Source organism: Pseudophryne corroboree, chromosome 2 (genome assembly GCF_028390025.1).
Source record: "Pseudophryne corroboree isolate aPseCor3 chromosome 2, aPseCor3.hap2, whole genome shotgun sequence".
Lineage (NCBI taxonomy): Eukaryota > Metazoa > Chordata > Amphibia > Anura > Myobatrachidae > Pseudophryne > Pseudophryne corroboree.
In genome coordinates, this window is record NC_086445.1 from 199876832 (window position 1) to 199897658 (window position 20827).

Sequence of the window (20827 nt, forward strand, 5' to 3'; positions counted from 1 at the left end):
AAACATGTCAACGTTTCAAGGTCCACAGATCTTTTCGTCAGGGGGTACAGCAAAGTCACTTTGCTGTGCATCCTGACGAAAAGGTCTGCGGACCTTGAAACGGAAATGTAATTTTAGACCTTAGGGCCCCCTTGTTTTAAGTACCCCGGGCCCCCGAAGCCTTAATCCGGCTCTGGTGATTGGTGTGGCTGGTATGAGTCTTACCCGGGATTCAAAAATCCTTCCTTATTGTGTCAGCTCTTCCGGGCACAGTATCCTTACTGAAGTCTGGAGGAGGGTCATAGTTGGAGGAGCCAGTGCACACCAGGTAGTCCTAAATATTTCTTAGCTGTGCCCAGTCTCCTGCGGAGCCGCTATTCCCCATGGTCCTTACGGAGTCCCCAGCATCCACTACGGACTACGAGAAATAGATTTACCGGTGAGTAAAATCTTATTTTCTTTATACAGTGAAACTGTCACTGTGTTTTCTTTTTGTTTTTCTGATTGTTTGTTGATATCATGGATTCTTATGTCTGCTTTTGTACACCGTGCAATTCACACTTGAAATTCTCTAATGTACGTTTCTCTGACCTTAGAATGTAGTTCATAACATAGTGTACGGAGAGGCTATTGCTCTTGTTCCTCTAATTCTGAGCACAATAAATGATCAGCTTTTTATTGAGGAACTCTTAGTCATGCAATAATTGTGCCAGCAGTAAACCTCTATTTACGTGGAAATCCTGTAGCTTTCAAGTCATTTCCTTTTATCTTATTTTCATCTATTATGCTATATGTTTCATGCACTTTGAGATTTAATACATTTTTGGTTTTTATTCAGCTTTTTATGACCTTTTTTATATACAGCAATGATTTCTATGTAGCGCTCTCTGCTTGCATCATAAGACATGTGTTCCAAAATACTGTCCTCTGTGCCCCAATTGGGACAAAAGTCCATCTTGCCAGATTTATTCACAGTTCCTGATGCAATATTGTGGCTGAGGCAGGGAATAAATGCACTTGCTGATGTCTACTAGAGGGTAAGATTTAAAGTGATTTAAAGAATCTATATGTATAAGGCTAAGGCTGCTCCTCACCTCTGTGGTACCTCCGGTGGCCCCCGGAGGGCGCCCGACAGAGCTCTGTTCGGGACACGGACACACACACACCCTATGTATACTGTACCCGCCACCATATACTGCCCCTATATACACTGTACCCCCTTTCCCTTCCACATAGTGACCCCCATATACAGGGCACCCCCCTCCTCCATATACTGCTCCCGCCATATACTGCATGCTCTGCACCCCCTCCTCCATATATATGGTTAGCATTACTGCCTCACAGCACTGAGGTCATGGGTTCAATTCCCACCATGACCCTAACTGTGTGGAGTTTGTATATTCTCCCTGTACTTGCGTGGGTTTCCTCCGGGTGCTCCGATTTCCTCCCGCAATCCAAAAATATACTGGTAGGTTAACTGGCTCCCAACAAAATTAACCCTAGCGTGAATGTGTGTGCGTGTACATGTGGTAGGGAATATAGATTGTAAGCTCCACTGGGGCAGGGACTGATGTGAATGGGCAAATATTCTCTGTAAAGCCCTGCGGAAAATGTGTGTGCTATATAAATAACTGGTAGTAATAATAATAATAATAATAATAATAATAATAATGATAATAATAATATGCTGCAACCCCGGGTTATTTGCCATCCTGGGACTCAGCAACAAGTAGCAGCAGTAGCCAGGAAACGGATGCAGGAGCCACCACATAGTGCCGCAGCACTCAGAGCGGAGGCACCAGGGACATGTGAGGCCACTAACCGATGAGGGGAGTAGGTGAATCAATCCAGCAGGAAGCGGTGAGACCATGTGTGCGGTGAGCAGTGCAGTGACCAGTAGGAGGAGGGGTCGGTGCTGAGGCTGCACATGATGCGGGTGAGGAGGCAGATAATCGGCTTAGCTTCTTTATACATACTGCACACTGGCAGAGGGGAGAGGTCCTGTGCTCGTCCCTCCCACACCTCGCGTAGACCATGCCCAGAGCCCTCCGGCCAGCTGCTGGGCTACTAGTGTCCTTTACCCCATGCTGGGCGGGAGCTGTGTGGGGCTGGTGAGTTTACATGTGCTGTATACTGGTGTATATAGTCTGACATCATTATAGCCTTCCCATTACAGATATACAGTATATATATATATATATATATATATATATATATATATAGCAATTGAGGCAAGGGATGAGAGTGTAATCCTACCATTATATAAATCATTGGTATGGTCACATCTGGAATATTGTGTACAATTCTGGGCACCACACTATAAAAGAAATATCTAAGAGGAGACACTATTAATATTTACAAATATATAAAAGGACACTACATGGAGCTATTGGGCGATTCGTTTAATGAGAGATCTCTTCACAGGAGACGCGGACACCCACTGAGGTTAGAGGAGAGAAAATTTTATACCCAATGAAGGAGGGGGTTCTTCACTGTAAGGGCAGTAAGGATTTGGAACTCTCTGCCAGAGAAGGTAGTAATGGAGAACTCAGTCAATATGTTTAAAAATGGATTAGATAAAGTTCTAACTGAAAAAGATATCCAAGGATATAGCATTTAAAATGAATGTACTTTAGTAAAATTATGCATTATAGTTGTTAACACTTGAGTAATTATGGTCAAACCTATGGTTACATACAGAATAGTGTAGGGTCTTTTATACAGGTTGAACTCGATGGACAACTTGTCATTTTGCAACCTCATTACCTGTATTACTATGTTACTATGTATGTTACACAAATACACACAACACGCGGCAGCTCCTGTGTGAGTAGCATCCGCCTCCCCTATAATTTGGCCCTGGTGTCTGTCATTTTGATGCAGTGGCATGTTTGTCCCAGTTGCCTGGAGGCAAGAAAAGTACTGGTGCCCCCCCCCCCCCCCCCCCCCACCTCCTATAGATAGGCACATTTCTACCTGATGGGAGTGCCAACCTATTTCTACTGAATATATATATTAGAGATGAGCGGGTTCGGATTTACCCGCTTCTTTACGCAAGAATTATCGCCGTTTCTTATTTTCTGGATTTTTTTCATTGGCTATCCAAAACACGTGACGTCCGATAGCCAATAAGGAGATTCGGGTAAATCCGAGTAAAGCCGAGTGAAACCGAACCAGCTCATCTCCTATATATATATTATTTTTTTTTATTTTTTTTTTTGCTCCTGCATAGCAAGCCTGCAGATTCTAACTGTATGAAGCTACTACAAAACCATTGCAACTAGGCAGAACTATGTAGGGGTCCAGCCACACCAGTGGCGTAACTACTGCCCCCGCAGCCCTCGCGGTGGCTTGGGGGCGAGGGGCTGCGGGGGCGCCACTGATTTACAGCAGACTGACATGCGGACGAGCGTCCGCATGTCAGTCTGCAGTCTCCTTCCCTTCGCCGCTTTTTGGAGGGACACAGAGGGCACAGCGCGCCTCCCTGTGTCCCTCCTGCTGCATCATCTCCGGCGGCCGCGGGTCTAATAGGGGAAAGTGCCGTCCGTGAGCTCTAATTGGCTCACGAACCGGCACTTCCCCCTATTAGACCCGCGGCCGCCGGAGATGATGCAGCAGGAGGGACACAGGAGAGGTGAGCTGTGCCCTCCGTGTCCCTCCAAAAGGCGGGGGGGGGGGGGATATCTGGCACTGGGGGGAATATCTGGCACTGGGGGCATATATGGCACTGGGGGGGGGAATATCTGGCACTGGGGGGAATATCTGGCACTGGGGCATATATGGCACTGGGGGGGAATATCTGGCACTGGGGGCATATGTGGCACTGGGGGCATATTTGGCACTGGGGGGGAATATATGGCACTGTGGGCATATGTGGCACTGGGGGGCATATGTGGCACTGGGGGGAATATCTGGCACTGGGGGCATATATGGCACTGGGGGGGAATATCTGGCACTGGGGGCATATATGGCACGGGGGGAATATCTGGCACTGGGGGCATATATGGCACTGGGGGGGAATATCTGGCACTGGGGGCATATATGGCACTGGGGGCATATATGGCACTGGGGGGGAATATATGGCACTGGGGGGGAATATCTGGCACTGGGGGCATATGTGGCACTGGGGGGGGATATGTGTACCTGGCACATGGGGGGGGGCTATATTTGGCACTGGGGCATGTGAGTACCTGGCACCGTGGGGGAATATCTGGCACTGGGGACATATGTGGCACTGGGAGCACAGCCCTAGCAACAAGGACTGTCTCCTAGCAACGAGCATGACACCCAGTGCATGAAACACCTGGCAACGAGCATGACACCCAGTGCATGAAACACCTGGCAACGAGCATGACACCCAGTGCATGAAACCCCTGGCAACGAGCATGACACCCTGAGCATGAAAACCCCTGGCACCGTGCATGGAACAAAGAGCATGAAACCCCTGGCAACGAGCATGACACCCAGTGCATGAAACCCCTGACAACGAGCAGGTAATTGAAAAGTAATTAGAAGCCTTACTGTAGGACTTAATGTGTAATGGGCATTACGGTGTGTGGCATAACGTATCACGGACATTGCGGTGTGTGTCATAATGTGTCACAGGCATTACGGTGTATGGTATACTATATCGCGGGCATTGTGATATGTGGTATAATGTCTCAGGGTCATTGCAGTGTGTGGCATAATGTATCACGGACATTGCGGTGTGTGTCATAATGTGTCACAGACATTGTATGTGCTATAATGTATCAGGGGCATTGCAGTGTGTAGCATAATGTATAACGGGCATTGCGATTCCTGTCATAATGTGTCACAGGCATTACGGTGTGTGGCATAATGTGTCACAGGCATTACGTTGTGTGGCATAATGTGTCGGGGGCATTACAGTGTGTGCATATTGTGTCATGTGCATTATTGTGTGCGGCATAATGTCTAAGGGCCATTGCAGTATGTGGCATAATGTATACTGGGCATTACTATAAGGAGGAAAAATGACAAATAATGTAAGGGGCATGAATCAGGATTATTTTTCTTTCCTGTGGTGGCCAACGTATGGTCGTGCAGGTTGCAAAACTGGGGTATAAGGTAGTCTTTTCCTGCAATACCACGCCCCTTTATGCAAAACCACGCCCATTCCAATGAAACCACACCCCTTTTTTGACGCGCGCGCCTTAGGCGCGCGCATATTTATCCCTTTCTTGCTCCCAATTATGGAGCATGAAGGGGGGGGGGGGGGGGCCGAAGAATTTTTTGGCTTGGGGGAGAAAAATTTCTAGTTACGCCACTGAGCCACACACTACATAGATCTGCTCAGTCACTCACAATACTGATTATTTCTCTGACAATTAGTTTGCAAGTGTCATATCCAGGATAAGAACCCACAACCTATTACACTGGAAGCATGCACCTTACTAATGTAGATAGAATTCTCATACTTCCTATACAAGAGCAGCTAACTATATGAAGTTACGTGTAATTGTCAGAGAAATAACTTCATATAGTTAGAATTCTCATGCTTCCTTTATAGGAGCAAATAGCTTCATCAGTAAGATGTCTGCTTCCAGTGTACCTGTATCTATAATACAGAGGATGTGCTGTGTAAGGTGTGGTGACTAGTGGGGAAGTCGGCTACAGAAAAGATACCGGCTGCTGTCAATTAACTTAATTGATTAAATGTCGCTGAACACACGGAACATGAGGAGAGGTGCCCCCTTCAAAGCAGGAGCCCGGCGGCAGCTGACTCCGTTGCCTCCCAGAGTTCTGCCTCTGTTTTGATGGGCATTTAACTAGTAAGCAGATATTTCACAAAAATCATTTTTATTGTTTTTTCTTTTTTTATTGAAATACTTGACATTAAATCACACATTGCAAACCAATTTCCCAATGCATGAGGTCAACTTTAAAACCCCTGGCCTAGAAATACACCTTTGCAGAAGTCAGTAGTTACTTACCCTGGTAATTGCACTTACTCAGAGACGGATTATAGGGGGTAACTATCCCGGGCACCCCTTTCTAAATGGGCCCCCCGCCAGCCGCCACGGATCGGAGCTCTCTTACCGATCTATGGAGCTGCACAGCGATGTACTCTCGGCTCCCAGCGATGTCCTCACAGCCGCGGCTCAGCTGTCCAGTAGTTTTGTGAAGTACAGTAGCGGCCTACGGCTCAGTCATTGGCTGGGCACGCAGGCTGCACTGCTGCAGGGCCCAGGGGAGAGTGATGTGGCAGCCTGACAGAGAGAAGAGACAGTGCTCTCTCTCCTATCTCCTGCTTGACATCAGCCTACAGTACCTGGAACTTCTGGAAGCAGCAGAGGAAATGGTAATGCTGCCGTTTTTGTTTTTATATTGCTAGTGCTGCTACTATCAGTTAAATTTAAATTTCAGGCTCTAGGTTCTGTGTGTATACATACGAGAGTGTGTGTATGTATGTATATATATATATATATATATATATAAAAATATACAGTATGTTTGTATGTAAACATACTGTATATGCATGTGCAGTTATATACATGCGTGTGCATATCTCTCTCTCTCTCTCTCTCTCTTTCTCTCTCTCTCTCTCTATATATATATATATATATATGAAGCAGTGAACTTCCCAACAGGATTCCGGCTGTCGATATACCGACGCTGGGATGCTGAAGTGTAAATCTGTACCCAGAATGGAAAAACCCACGTCAGCAACTATTAATACAGATTTACATTAATATAAAAGTCCGCAGAGTGCTGCCTCTTCCTTTCTACAGGATATATATATATATATATATACACACACACACACACACACACACACACACACACACACACACACATATGTACATATATATATATATATATATATATATATATATATATACATACACACAGAATGGAAACTTGGAGTGAATTTTAATACACTTGATTCTTTAAGACCCTGAGTGCCGCTGACTGCTTTACTGCTTCTCTATATATACACACAGTATATATTGATATATTCTGCCTGCCTCTGTATTCGGGGCCCCGCTGTCAGAAATGCCCCGGGGCCCCCATAGCTTTAATCCGGCTCTGCGCTTACTACATAAACCCCTCTGTAAAGAGCAGATGACATTGATGAGGAAAGAGAAGGTCTCTCTCCTCCCTGACATGGCCTCTATTACTGTACTATGAGGATTCACCAGCACAGAATTATAACATATAACCCAATTTAATTTAAGGTGGGTTTAGTCTTATGCGATAAATGCCAGATTATGAAAACATTTGTTCCAGGCCAGGCCAGTAAGACAACAATTTTGGAAATTAGTTCTACATTTTTTAAGTGATCAGAAAATTATTGACCGTAAAGTTTGCTTGTTTGTTCTCTATTGAATCATCAAACAATATTTTTACCAGAAGCATCAGCGCATAGTGATGTCTGAGTGCTTTGAGACCTAAAGACCATAAGCATTGGATAAAACTGATAAATCAATCCTTCTCTTTACAAAAGACAGTTTCAGTACATAAAGATGCCCTGAGGAATGTGAGGCTATGTTATACTGCTCGTATTCTTCTCTACCCCTGGCTCTGTGCTAATATACAGAGAACTGAATTTGGGCATAAGGTAGTAGGAAGCTACCTTCTTATTGGGATATTCTACTAAACACTTTTGTTCATATTTTCATTAAAAGAAAGAACCTTGTGTCCACTTTACTTATTAAAATGAAATGCGACGATACAGACATATCTATTACTCTTAGTCACCGCAGACAGAGGACAATTCTTTTAGAAAAAGAAGCTTTTGTAAAAAAAGAGAGCTCTCTATTACCTGTTTTATGGTTTGGCTGTACTCCTCTTGAGATTCAATATCAGGAAGCGGGGTCTGAAAGAAGTAAGATAATCTCCATTATATTACAGAAAAGGCCAGAAAAAGACTGCTGGGGAAAAAAAGGACAGCGGTGGAGTCATGTTCTATAGACTTAACTCCTAGGAGATTTTTCTAAGAAACTTAGAGTTATTATTAAGCTATGTTCTCTGGTATCAGCACGCAATCTAGAAGCAGTGAGACAAACAACATTTATGTTCTTGTGACAGTACTAGCAAACGTGACCCTACAAATAAAATGTAAAAAAACGGACGTACAGTACAGATAAAGATTTCAGTGCTTGGGATGTGCGTGGAATACAAATTTAATTACATGTTATATGGCTGAGTTTGGAAGAAAAATAATTAATTGAATTCTCTTATTACAGTACTATGAGATAGGCTGCTGAATGCTTAAAAATTGGTAACGTTAAGACCTGATCGCTGGGCTGCTAGTTTTGGTGTCCTGCATTCAGATATTTGCCGCCAAACGGGGAGTGTAAATTCGCTGTGCAAGTGTGTGAGCGCATATGTACGCCAAGCTGCAAAAATCCGGTGTGTGCAGTCTGTGCGCAGCCAAGGGCTTACTCCTACAGTGCGATGAGAACAGGCTGATCGGTGCCAGAGCTGACGTCACACACCCTCCCTGAAAACGCTTGGGAACGCCTGCGTTTTTCATGACACTCCCAATAAGCGGTCAGTTACCACCCACAAACTGCCTCCTCCTGTCAATCACCTTGCGAATGCCCGTGTGAATGAAATTTTCACACCTTCCTGTCGCTGACCGGCAATGCCTGTTGTTGACCAACGCGTGTGCGCATTGTAGTGCATACGTATGCGCAGTATTGCTGATAAGGTCTGAATCACCCCCTTAGGACGTCACGCAGGAGCTTTTACTGCCCATCTAATGCCACCATTAGGGTAAAATAAGTGTGATACCCCATTCGGGTCCCCTGTACACTCTGACTTAGTTATAACTCAAGGGATAGAGGCACTGGCGCTGCAGGGTTTAACAACTACTTTCCCTGATGATGTCAGGAGCACAACATGGGTAGCACAAGGACCCAGGGGATTGCAGCCACAGAACTGTGAGCGTGGGAAGCCCGGAGTCCAGTGATTGGTGACCCCTGAACTGGGAGGAGGAGCCTGTTGGGCAGGAAGGAGAGCTACCTCAGAGCTCTGTGGGGATCAGCGGGTGAGACGCACACCTGTGGAGAACAGCCGCTGATGTGAGAGATATGCGCAGGGAAGAGCATGAGGCCATCACTGAGAGACTAATCAGTGGTAGCGGAACAAGTGGCTGCCTAGCAGCACCTGACGGTTTGCTCAAAGATGCGGGAATCCTACGCAGGAGAGACTGGTCTGGCAAAATCGGTAAGCAACTGAGGAAGCCAGCAATGCTGAGCGGTGCTGACTCTGAGCGGAGAGTGAGGCAGACACAGGGAAATCTGTGTCTGCGCACAGCATCTATGCACCGCTACCCTTCTCAGAGCAGCGAGTGACAGAGGAAATCTCCCAACTGGGCCCCCACCGCGGGACACTACAACCCGTGGGTGGGACAATGGGACAGAACGTGAAAAACGGGACTGTCCCGCCAAAATCGGGACAGTTGGGAGGTATGGCTGACAGCACATTGATAACTCAGGCAGGGGTTCATAGCCCAGAAATTGACCGTTACATTCGCTACTTGGTGGTGATTTAGTATAGTCTATCAATACTGAGGAACTATCAATTAATACTGAAAGTATTTGTGGTGTTCATGATTGTGAACTGTGTTTTACATTGCACTTTATACGTTACCAGTAGTATTGCTAAATCAGTGAATGTTATGGTGTATACTGGATTAAAACTTCAACCGTTTAAATCCCCTTAACAGGGACTACTATCCCTGTTAATAAAATTGCTGTCACTGTCATAATGTGTGGTGACTTGTTTCGGGGTCCTCATCTCTCTACCTATCTCTCTACCTAAACCTTGTGGGAGTTCCAAAGAGAACGGGTTCAGAAGGCCAAATAAGTCGACAATCTCAGGGGAAACAGGTACGACCAACACCGACACAGCCTCACCACACCTACCGTGATATATTACATAAGCATAACTGTAGAGGTCAAATTTTTCGGATTAATACAGGTTTGATAATGAAATTATTTGGAAGCAGACTCTAAGTATTTGGCAGATGCGCAAAGACAGACTGTGGGCCTGAATGCTAATTCAGAGGTGCACGCTGGGCTTAGGGGGTAATTCAGACTGGATCGCTGCAGCAGCAGCAGCAATTGCAGTCTAAAGCCCTTTGTGGAATGCACCCGTGCAGCGCGTGCACACCCCCCAGGAGGCCCAGTGAGTTGCTAACAGCATCTCAGGGCTGTGATCGCCTCTGCCTGATTGACAGGTAGAGGCGGTCGCATGGCGGGAGGGGGCGTACCAGCGGCGCTAGAGTGCCGTTGGCGGGGTGCGGTACAGACAAAACAGGCGTGTCCGGACCTTTGCGGGGGTGGGTCGCGGCAGCAGCGTGACGCCACATGCAGCCGCAGCGACCTGGGATGCGGCGGGCAGCCACCTGCTAGCGCATTGAGGCTGCGCAGGCAGGGAGCTACTCGGCGGGTGCAAAAGCATCGCAGGCGTGTGATGCTTTTGCACTCTTGCAGGGGGGTAGGGCCAGACATGCGGGGCAGACTAGCCCTGTGCTAGTAACTGATCGTAGATGTGCTAAATTTAGCACATCTACGATCAGATCTGAATCCCCCCCTTAGAATGCAGTGGCTGTGCTAAATTATGGTAAAGCTTCAGGAGGCTGCTTAAATTAATAGATGTCCGCTGCAGACTTATCTGACCCGCTGCTGTGTCTGAAGAAGCAGCATCAGATAAACAGCATCAGATTAACAGCATGGTTACACAGGATGTCTGGTGAAATCACAGTACTGGCGCAGGTAAACGGGCATCCAACTATACAAACACTGGTTTTAGTATGCCCAGAATATGAGGCCAACTTGTCCTTGTATTCTGGGACGCTACCTGCCGCTGCCCCATTGCCACCCCCAAATGCCAGCAGCATGAAAATAAAATAATTTTTTTTTTTTAAATGGCTACAGCGTCCACCTCTGAATCAGCCGCCTGATTCAGAGACGGTGGTAATGCCGTCACAATCACAGCAAAAGCAGTTGTGGAAATATGCAATGCTACAGTAATATCAGCCTTCCCATTGTGCTCCATCGTGCGATGGCGTGTACAAGCGCTGAGACACTCACTTTCATGCTCTCTGGTTTTGTTCAGTTGTGATGGAGATTGTAAACACTCCAACATCGATCCCAGCATCGACATTTGTGGAAAGGACTGAATAATATGGTTGCAGTATGCAAATAAATCAACATCATCGTCAATGTAGCTGCTTTTGTCTAGATTCACATTTGGAAGTGATAAAGCAGCCTTAGAATATGCTTTGTTTTCACCAGAGACAGCAAGATAGCAGCATACAGTACTTACCTACTTTTGAAAAGTAGTTTCAGGGAGATTGCAGGTGTTAGCAGAATGCACGAAACACGGCGTGCCGTTGAGGGGCGTTTCATGTTTTGCCACAAAGGGAGTGTCTAGCTCTACCTATGGGAATATCTATTGCCATCCATCTATGAGCGTATCTATCTATTGCCACTTAGGGGTGTGTCTTGCAGTGGCAGCAATATGGAATTAAGGTGAGGTCACTTAATTTAATGTACAAATCATCTCTTGGACCCATTGAGCTTTTCATCGGTGAGTAGCACCATATTGCTTGAATTCATTAAATGCTACCTAATGCATATGAGACTCTCATATTGAAACACTAGAAAGAACAATATGCACACAATCAAGTTGCATCTCCTAAATTCCGAAATGTAAATGCATACCTCCCAACTGTCCCGATTTTTGCAGGACATTCCCATTTTTGGGGCACTGTCCCAGTGTCCCACCTGTGGGCCACAGTGTCACTGAGGCTCCTGTCACTCACTGCCCTGCTTAGCAGAGCAGCAGTGAATAGATGCTGTGCAGACGCACACAGCGTCTATTCATGGGAGACAGACAGACTGGGGCATGCCAGCAGCTCACAGAGCGCTGGGCATGCCCCCAAAGTGATGAAAATGGGGTGGATCACAGAATTTATGTGAAGCCCCCCTTTTCTATAGGCCATGCCCCTTTTCATGCACACGGCTTCGTCCTGCATCAGGGTCCTAGATGTTGAGAGGTATGTAAATCATACTTGCCTACTCTCCTGGAATGGCCAGGAGGCTCCCGAAAATTGTGTGGCCCTCCTGACCCTCAGAAGTACAGGCAAGTTTACCGATTTTGAAGGTACCCCCCTGCCCGGCCACCTACTTAGTGAGTAAAGTGGGCAGTCTGAGCAGTCGATGATGCGATTCTCGCTGAATCGCGTCATTATAGCCACACCCCCTGAAGTATAATGATGGTAATATCAACATTACAGAGCGGGGCATGGCTACAATGGCACAATCATGGTAACCATGCCCCCACCCCCTCCACGCATCATAGCCCTGCCCCCCTGCCGAGCCGGCCTGGCTGCTCCCCCCGGACAGAGCAGACAGGATGTCGTTAAGTGTGATATAAATGTGGCAATTATTGTGAAACTGCCTCGCTAGCTCCTTTGTATTGTTATACTGTGTGATTAGATAAATATATTTTTTCTTACTAGTCCTTAGTGTTGCATTATTTATGTGTCAGTGGCAGGCACAATTCATTTCATGTATGGCTGTCAGTGGGTGCCCTTTGAAAGTGCAGTTAATGTCCAGTTAATGCCTGTGACACTCGTATATGACTGACTGTAACAACAAAAAAACATAAGCATTGTACAGACACAGATAATAACATAACTTTTTTTTTTTTTTTTACAAGGTCACTGGTGCACCTTCCCTTTCACCAGCTGTCATCTGAAGAATGACTGCCCTGCCAGTAAATGTGTTTACAGTACAAACATGCAGACTGCTATATGATGGTGGATAAACCAATACAGTTTTATGTATGTAGCTAACAATTAAAGCTGACAATGGTTTTACTGTCTAATTTATTCTTTGCAGTAACAAGTGTGTCATGCCACATTTTATATTATTGCTTTCAGTGATACTGCAACTGTCTCTCTCTCTAGATCTTTCTCTAGCATGCCCAGTGTCGGACTGGGACATGAAGGGCTCACCGGGGGAATGCAGTTATAGGGGCCCATACTTAGGGGTGTGGCCAGCCCACACCCCTAAGTATCTTGATATAGACAATAGTTTAGTGCAGTGTAATGCAACATATCTACCATGTACAGAGGCGGATTGGCCATACGGTTTACAGGGAAGATTCCCGGTGGGGCGACGCACCCATGGGGCCTGTTTAGTTTGAGGACATGTGGTCCTTTTTATAGACATAATGAATAAGATGCAAAATAAGTTGCATATATGAAAATTACTTTGCCACTTAGCCTGTGATTGCAGATGATCTAGTGTATGCTCTGTCTGCCTGCTTGGCTGACATATAAGATTGAGTGAATAGTGATTGGGATACGGTTGGTGTAATAAGCAAGAAAATATATCTTTCTAAAGAATTATATAGTTTCCTAAATTCTGAAGGTGTATCATATAATTAGTGATGAGCGGGTTCGGTTTCTCGGAAACCGAACCCCCCCGAACTTCACCCATTTTACACGGGTCCGAGGCAGGTTCGAACCTTCCCGCCTTGCTCGGCTAACCCGAGCGCGCCCGAACGTCATCATCCCGCTGTCAGATTCTCGCGAGATTCGGATTCTATATAAGCAGCCGCGCGTCGCCGCCATTTTCACTCGTGCATTGGAGATGATAGGGAGAGGACGTGGCTGGCGTCCTCTCCGTTTATTGTTGAACTTGATTGCTTTATTGCTTAATTGTGGGGAGGACTGGGGAGCAGCTGTTAGGAGGAGTACAGTGCAGAGTTTTGCTGATCAGTGACCACCAGTTTTATCCGTTCTCTGCCTGAAAAAAACGCTCCATATCTGTGCTCAGTGTGCTGCATAATATATCTGTGCTCACACTGCTTAATTGTGGGGAGGACTGGGGAGCAGCTGTATATATAGCAGGAGTACAGTGCAGAGTTTTGCTGACAGTGACCACCAGTATACGTTGTCTGCCTGAAAAACACTCCATATCTGTGCTCAGTGTGCTGCTTTATTGTGGGGACTGGGGACCACCAGTATAATTAATATTATATAGGAGGAGTACAGTGCAGAGTTTTGCTGACCAGTGACCACCAGTATACTATATATAGCAGTACGATACGGAAGGCCACTGCTGTGCCTACCGCTGTGTCATCATTAAGTATACTATCCATCTACATTCTATACCTGTGGTGCATTTTAGTTTTGCAGTTTGCTGACACAGTGACCACCAGTATACTATATATAGCAGTACGATACGGAAGGCCACTGCTGTGCCTACCTCTGTGTCGTCATTAAGTATACTATCCATCTACATTCTATACCTGTGGTGCATTTTAGTTTTGCAGTTTGCTGACACAGTGACCACCAGTATACTATATATAGCAGTACAATACGGAAGGCCACTGCTGTGCCTACCTCTGTGTCGTCATTTAGTATACTATCCATCTACATTCTATACCTGTGGTGCATTTTAGTTTTGCAGTTTGCTGACACAGTGACCACCAGTATACTATATATAGCAGTACGATACGGAAGGCCACAGCTGTGCCTACCTCTGTGTCGTCATTATGTATACTATCCATCTACATTCTATACCTGTGGTGCATTTTAGTTTTGCAGTTTGCTGACACAGTGACCACCAGTATACTATATATAGCAGTACGATACGGAAGGCCACTGCTGTGCCTACCTCTGTGTCGTCATTAAGTATACTATCCATCTACATTCTATACCTGTGGTGCATTTTAGTTTTGCAGTTTGCTGTCACAGTGACCACCAGTATACTATATATAGCAGTACGATACGGAAGGCCACTGCTGTGCCTACCTCTGTGTCGTCATTAAGTATACTATCCATCTACATTCTATACCTCTGGTGCATTTTAGTTTTGCAGTTTGCTGACACAGTGACCACCAGTATACTATATATAGCAGTACGATACGGAAGGCCACTGCTGTGCCTACCTCTGTGTCGTCATTAAGTATACTATCCATCTACATTCTATACCTGTGGTGCATTTTAGTTTTGCAGTTTGCTGACACAGTGACCACCAGTATACTATATATAGCAGTACAATACGGAAGGCCACTGCTGTGCCTACCTCTGTGTCGTCATTTAGTATACTATCCATCTACATTCTATACCTGTGGTGCATTTTAGTTTTGCAGTTTGCTGACACAGTGACCACCAGTATACTATATATAGCAGTACGATACGGAAGGCCACTGCTGTGCCTACCTCTGTGTCGTCATTAAGTATACTATCCATCTACATTCTATACCTCTGGTGCATTTTAGTTTTGCAGTTTGCTGACACAGTGACCACCAGTATACTATATATAGCAGTACGATACGGAAGGCCACTGCTGTGCCTACCTCTGTGTCATCATTATGTATACTATCCATCTACATTCTATACCTGTGGTGCATTTTAGTTTTGCAGTTTGCTGACACAGTGACCACCAGTATACTATATATAGCAGTACGATACGGAAGGCCACTGCTGTGCCTAACTCTGTGTCGTCATTAAGTATACTATCCATCTACATTCTATACCTGTGGTGCATTTTAGTTTTGCAGTTTGCTGTCACAGTGACCACCAGTATACTATATATAGCAGTACGATACGGAAGGCCAATGCTGTACCTACCTCTGTGTCGTCATTAAGTATACTATCCATCTACATTCTATACCTGTGGTGCATTTTAGTTTTGCAGTTTGCTGACACAGTGACCACCAGTATACTATATATAGCAGTACGATACGGAAGGCCACTGCTGTGCCTACCTCTGTGTCGTCATTAAGTATACTATCCATCTACATTCTATACCTCTGGTGCATTTTAGTTTTGCAGTTTGCTGACACAGTGACCACCAGTATACTATATATAGCAGTACGATACGGAAGGCCACTGCTGTGCCTACCTCTGTGTCGTCATTAAGTATACTATCCATCTACATTCTATACCTGTGGTGCATTTTAGTTTTGCAGTTTGCTGACACAGTGACCACCAGTATACTATATATAGCAGTACGATATGGAAGGCCACTGCTGTGCCTACCTCTGTGTCGTCATTAAGTATACTATCCATCTACATTCTATACCTGTGGTGCGCCTCTTTTTTTCTTTGCATCATGTGCTGTTTGGGGACAATTTTTTTGAAGTGCCATCCTGCCTGACACTGCAGTGCCACTCCTAGATGGGCCCGGTGTTTGTGTCGGCCCCTTGTGTCGCTTAGCTTAGTCACACAGCGACCTTGGTGCGCCTCTTTTTTTCTTTGCATCATGTGCTGTTTGGGGACAATTTTTTTGAAGTGCCATCCTGTCTTGACACTGCAGTGCCACTCCTAGATGGGCCAGGTGTTTGTGTCGGCCACTTGTGTCGCTTAGCTTAGTCACACAGCGACCTTGGTGCGCCTCTTTTTTTCTTTGCATCATGTGCTGTTTGGGGACAATTTTTTTGAAGTGCCATCCTGCCTGACACTGCAGTGCCACTCCTAGATGGGCCAGGTATTTGTGTCAGCCACTTGTGTCGCTTAGCTTAGTCACACAGCGACCTTGGTGCGCCTCTTTTTTTCTTTGCATCATGTGCTGTTTGGGGACAATTTTTTTGAAGTGCCATCCTGCCTGACACTGCAGTGCCACTCCTAGATGGGCCAGGTGTTTGTGTCGGCCACTTGTGTCGCTTAGCTTAGTCACACAGCGACCTTGGTGCGCCTCTTTTTTTCTTTGCATCATGTGCTGTTTGGGGACAATTTTTTTGAAGTGCCATCCTGTCTTGACACTGCAGTGCCACTCCTAGATGGGCCAGGTGTTTGTGTCGGCCACTTGTGTCGCTTAGCTTAGTCACACAGCGACCTTGGTGCGCCTCTTTTTTTCTTTGCATCATGTGCTGTTTAGGGACAATTTTTTTGAAGTGCCATCCTGCCTGACACTGCAGTGCCACTCCTAGATGGGCCAGGTATTTGTGTCAGCCACTTGTGTCGCTTAGCTTAGTCACACAGCGACCTTGGTGCGCCTCTTTTTTTCTTTGCATCATGTGCTGTTTGGGGACAATTTATTTGAAGTGCCATCCTGTCTTGACACTGCAGTGCCACTCCTAGATGGGCCAGGTGTTTGTGTCGGCCACTTGTGTCGCTTAGATTAGTCACACAGCGACCTTGGTGCGCCTCTTTTTTCTTTGCATCATGTGCTGTTTGGGGACAATTTTTTTGAAGTGCCATCCTGCCTGACACTGCAGTGCCACTCCTAGATGGGCCAGGTGTTTGTGTCGGCCACTTGTGTCGCTTAGCTTAGCCATCCAGCGACCTCGGTGCAAATTGTAGGACTAAAAATAATATTGTGAGGTGTGAGGTGTTCAGAATAGACTGGAAATGAGTGGAAATGATGGTAATTGAGGTTAATAATACTATGGGATCAAAATGACCCCCAAATTCTATGATTTAAGCTGTTTTTTAGGGTTTTTTGAAAAAAACACCCCAATCCAAAACACACCCGAATCCGACAAAAATTTTTCGGTGAGGTTTTGCCAAAACGCGTCCGAATCCAAAACACGGCCGCGGAACCGAATCCAAAACCAAAACACAAAACCCGAAAAATGTCCGGTGCACATCACTACATATAATGTGCTCATAATATTTAATTTTATTTCTTTTTAACTTCCCCCTTGATGCTGGACATGCCCACTATCTGGAAAGTCTTGGGGGGAGGGTACTGCTGCCATGGCCCATGGCGAGACCTTACACCTCTGGTGCTGCCCATGTGGGGCCACTATTACAAATTTTTCCAGGGCCCCTTTTTGTTCCCAATCCGCCCCTGACCATGTATAATACAAGTGCATACTCTGGAACCTGATCCCTAGAGGAAGGAGTGGGCCCTCAGGCAGTGGGGTCTACCGGTGGTTTCCCTGGTACCCCTGTGGGCCAGTCCGACCCTGAGCATGCCTCCCATCTCTCTGAATTTAGAGTCTAATTCATGTTTGTACGCAAATGCAATTGCGATTTTCTAGGCTATGGAGCTGCTAATGTTAGCAAGGGAAGCTGCCAGCCAGGAATGGAAAGAGATGCCCACCAGACCCATCACAAGCTCAATCACAATTACGTGCACATTAGCGGACTATACGCAATTACAGAGAACATTGAAGCTAAAGGTTGATCTATGGCCACAGCAGTAGTAGACACCATGTAATTGCCTGTACGATCATGCAGTCATCAGAAGATACATGCCCGAAAATAGCCATGGCGCGCCTGCGTTTCTCCAACCACTCTACTTAAACTCCCCGTTACCACCTCCAAACGGCAACTTCCTGTCAATCACTCAACAACAAAGTTCTTGGTGTGAGCGGGAGCGCAGCGGCACCCTTGTGCATGAGCACTGCGATCGCAGCACTTGCGCGGTGTGTGGAAAATCGCTCTGTTGTGTGAACATTGGCCATCACATACAAACATGAATGAGGCCCCATGCAATTCAGGCTGAATTATACCAGAAGGTTGGAAGTTATGTCCGATTCACTGTGGCTTTGTAAAATAATAGAATCTGATTGGTTGCCATGGGCAACATCTCTACATTTGAAAACCTGCACTATGGTAAAAATACCCCTATGTCTATAATGTCTGTCCCACACAAACCTGTTAGCCAGTGGTGTTTCTACAGAGGAGGGGGGCTGTGTGCACCTCTGGGTGGGCCCCCTCCTCTGCACGGCGCTGTAGACTCCGGCATTGTGCCGGAGTCTACTGCGCATGCGCAGGTCTCCGGAAACATGGCGCCCGCCATGATCCGGAGACCAATTTTGCTACCGCGCATGCGCGGCAGCCATTTTGGCTGTGATTTCTGGCACGATCACAGCTCCCGGTGCTGGACTCCGGAGAGGTAAGTATTAAAATGGGTGCGGTGTGGGCCCACCATGGACCCAGGGGCCCGTGTGCACCGCACCCATGATAGAAACGCCAATGCTGTTAGCACCCAGAGTGAGGATGGCCACACACAGACAAAAAGCAACAATCTGTAGTCTTAAGGTGCATACACACGGTGCAATATAACCTTACGATTTTTACTATATAGTCAAAATCGTAAGCAAAGTTAGTGCAGATCGCACCGTGTGTATACGCTTACTATGCCGATGCGCGCTCCCACGGGATCGGCATCGTAAGAAAAAATGGAATGTGCAGGCAAGGCAATCTTGACTATCTAAAACTTTTGCACAGTACAGTATATAGAAATCATAAACTGCATACAGAGGGCCTTATTTGGAGATAAGAATAAATCCAATAAGATGATAGGTGGATTTACACCATGGCAAAACCATATTGCTCTGCAGGTGGTGGAGCGCATACTAGCTTCAATCTAAATGGCAGTGTGAGGCCCCTTGTTCAGGTGCTTTTCTGAGGAGCATCAACTCTTAAAATGTTTTTGCTGAACTTGTTCTTTAAACAAACCAAGCAGCTTGCCACTAGTGTGCCGTCGTAATACTATAATGCTGCGTAGGTTAATCTCGATGTAATGTACCTGTTGCACTAGATATTTGGGTTGAGTAAGTATTTATCTGCTGCAATCAGGCACACAGCAGAACAATCAAGAGAGAGCAATACAAACATGTACTCAGGTATTTGAGAACACACCCTGTCTCTCTGATGTAACTGCCACAAGGTTCTGTCACCTTCATTAGGCTTCTAAATATAAACACACACTTCATAGCATACTCCGTACCGTCCTCTGGTCGCTAAACTCCTGTCTGATCACATTATTTCCCCCTTATGCTTCACTGTTTTTAAATCTAACAAATGTCAAGACTTCTCAATTTCAGTCCTTGGCTGCTGGAAATGAGGAAACTTCTAGGTATTATACAGACGTCATCTGCATGACAACATTTTAAATTGTTTTCCAGACACACATCTAATGATAGTTGTCACTTTGCGTATAGTCACAATTGTGTTTTCTCTTACGTCCTAGAGGATGCTGGGGACTCCGTAAGGACCATGGGGATAGACGGGCTTCGCAGGAGACATGGGCACTTTAAAGAAAGACTTTAGGTATGGGTGTGCACTGGCTCCTCCCTCTATGCCCCTCCTCCAGACCTCCGTTAGTTTACTACTGTGCCCAGAGGAGACTGGGTGCATTACAGGGAGCTCTCCTGAGTTTCCTGAAAGAAAGTTTTTTGTTAGGTTTTTTATTTTCAGGGAGCCTGCTGGCAACAGACTCCCTGCATCGTGGGACTGAGGAGAGAGAAGCAGACCTACTTCTATGAGTTTCAAGGCTCTGCTTCTTAGGCTACTGGACACCATCAGCTCCAGAGGGAGTCGAAACACAGGTCTCACCCTGGAGTTCGTCCCGAAGCCGCGCCACCGTCCTCCTCACAGAGCCGGAAGATAGAAGCCGGGTGAGTATGAGAAGAAAGAAGACTTCAGAGGCGGCAGAAGACTTCAGATCTTCACTGAGGTAACGCACAGCAGTTAAGCTGTGCGCCATTGCTCCCACACAGCACACACAAACGGCAGTCACTGTAAGGGTGCAGGGCGCAGGGGGGGCACCCTGGGCAGCAATATAACCTCATTTTCTGGCAAAAGTAGATATATACAGCTAGGCACTGTATATATAAAGAGCCCCCGCCAGTTTTTTATATATTTTAGCGGGACAGAAGCCCGCCACTGAGGGGGCTGGGCTTCTTCCTCAGCACTCACCAGCGCCATTTTCTCCACAGCACAGCGCTAAGAGGAAGCTCCCCGGACTCTCCCCTGCTTATCCACAGTGAAAGAGGGTTTTAAAGAAGGGGGGGGGGCACATAATTTGGCGCAAAAATAAAGATTACAGCGCTATCTGGGTAAACATATTGTGTGTTTTTTTCCTGGGTCATATAGCGCTGGGTGTGTGCTGGCATA

The 20827-nt window shown here is 46.2% G+C and overlaps 1 protein-coding gene and 1 long non-coding RNA gene across 2 annotated transcripts in view; one reads left to right on the forward strand and one right to left on the reverse strand.

The window, feature by feature from the left end:
* RAPGEF3 (Rap guanine nucleotide exchange factor 3) overlaps nucleotides 1-20827 on the reverse strand; it is a 369364-nt gene that overhangs the window by 182696 nt on the left and 165841 nt on the right. Inside the window, exon 2 of the mRNA XM_063952220.1 lies at nucleotides 7766-7819. Within this exon, the coding sequence (XP_063808290.1) occupies nucleotides 7766-7819 (54 nt within the window). The remainder of the gene's footprint in view (nucleotides 1-7765; nucleotides 7820-20827) is intronic.
* Nucleotides 8941-20827, forward strand: part of LOC135008718 (uncharacterized) — a 176696-nt gene continuing 164809 nt past the window's right edge. The window contains exons 1-2 of the long non-coding RNA XR_010208373.1: nucleotides 8941-9174; nucleotides 12679-12802. This is a non-coding gene — a long non-coding RNA (uncharacterized LOC135008718). The remainder of the gene's footprint in view (nucleotides 9175-12678; nucleotides 12803-20827) is intronic.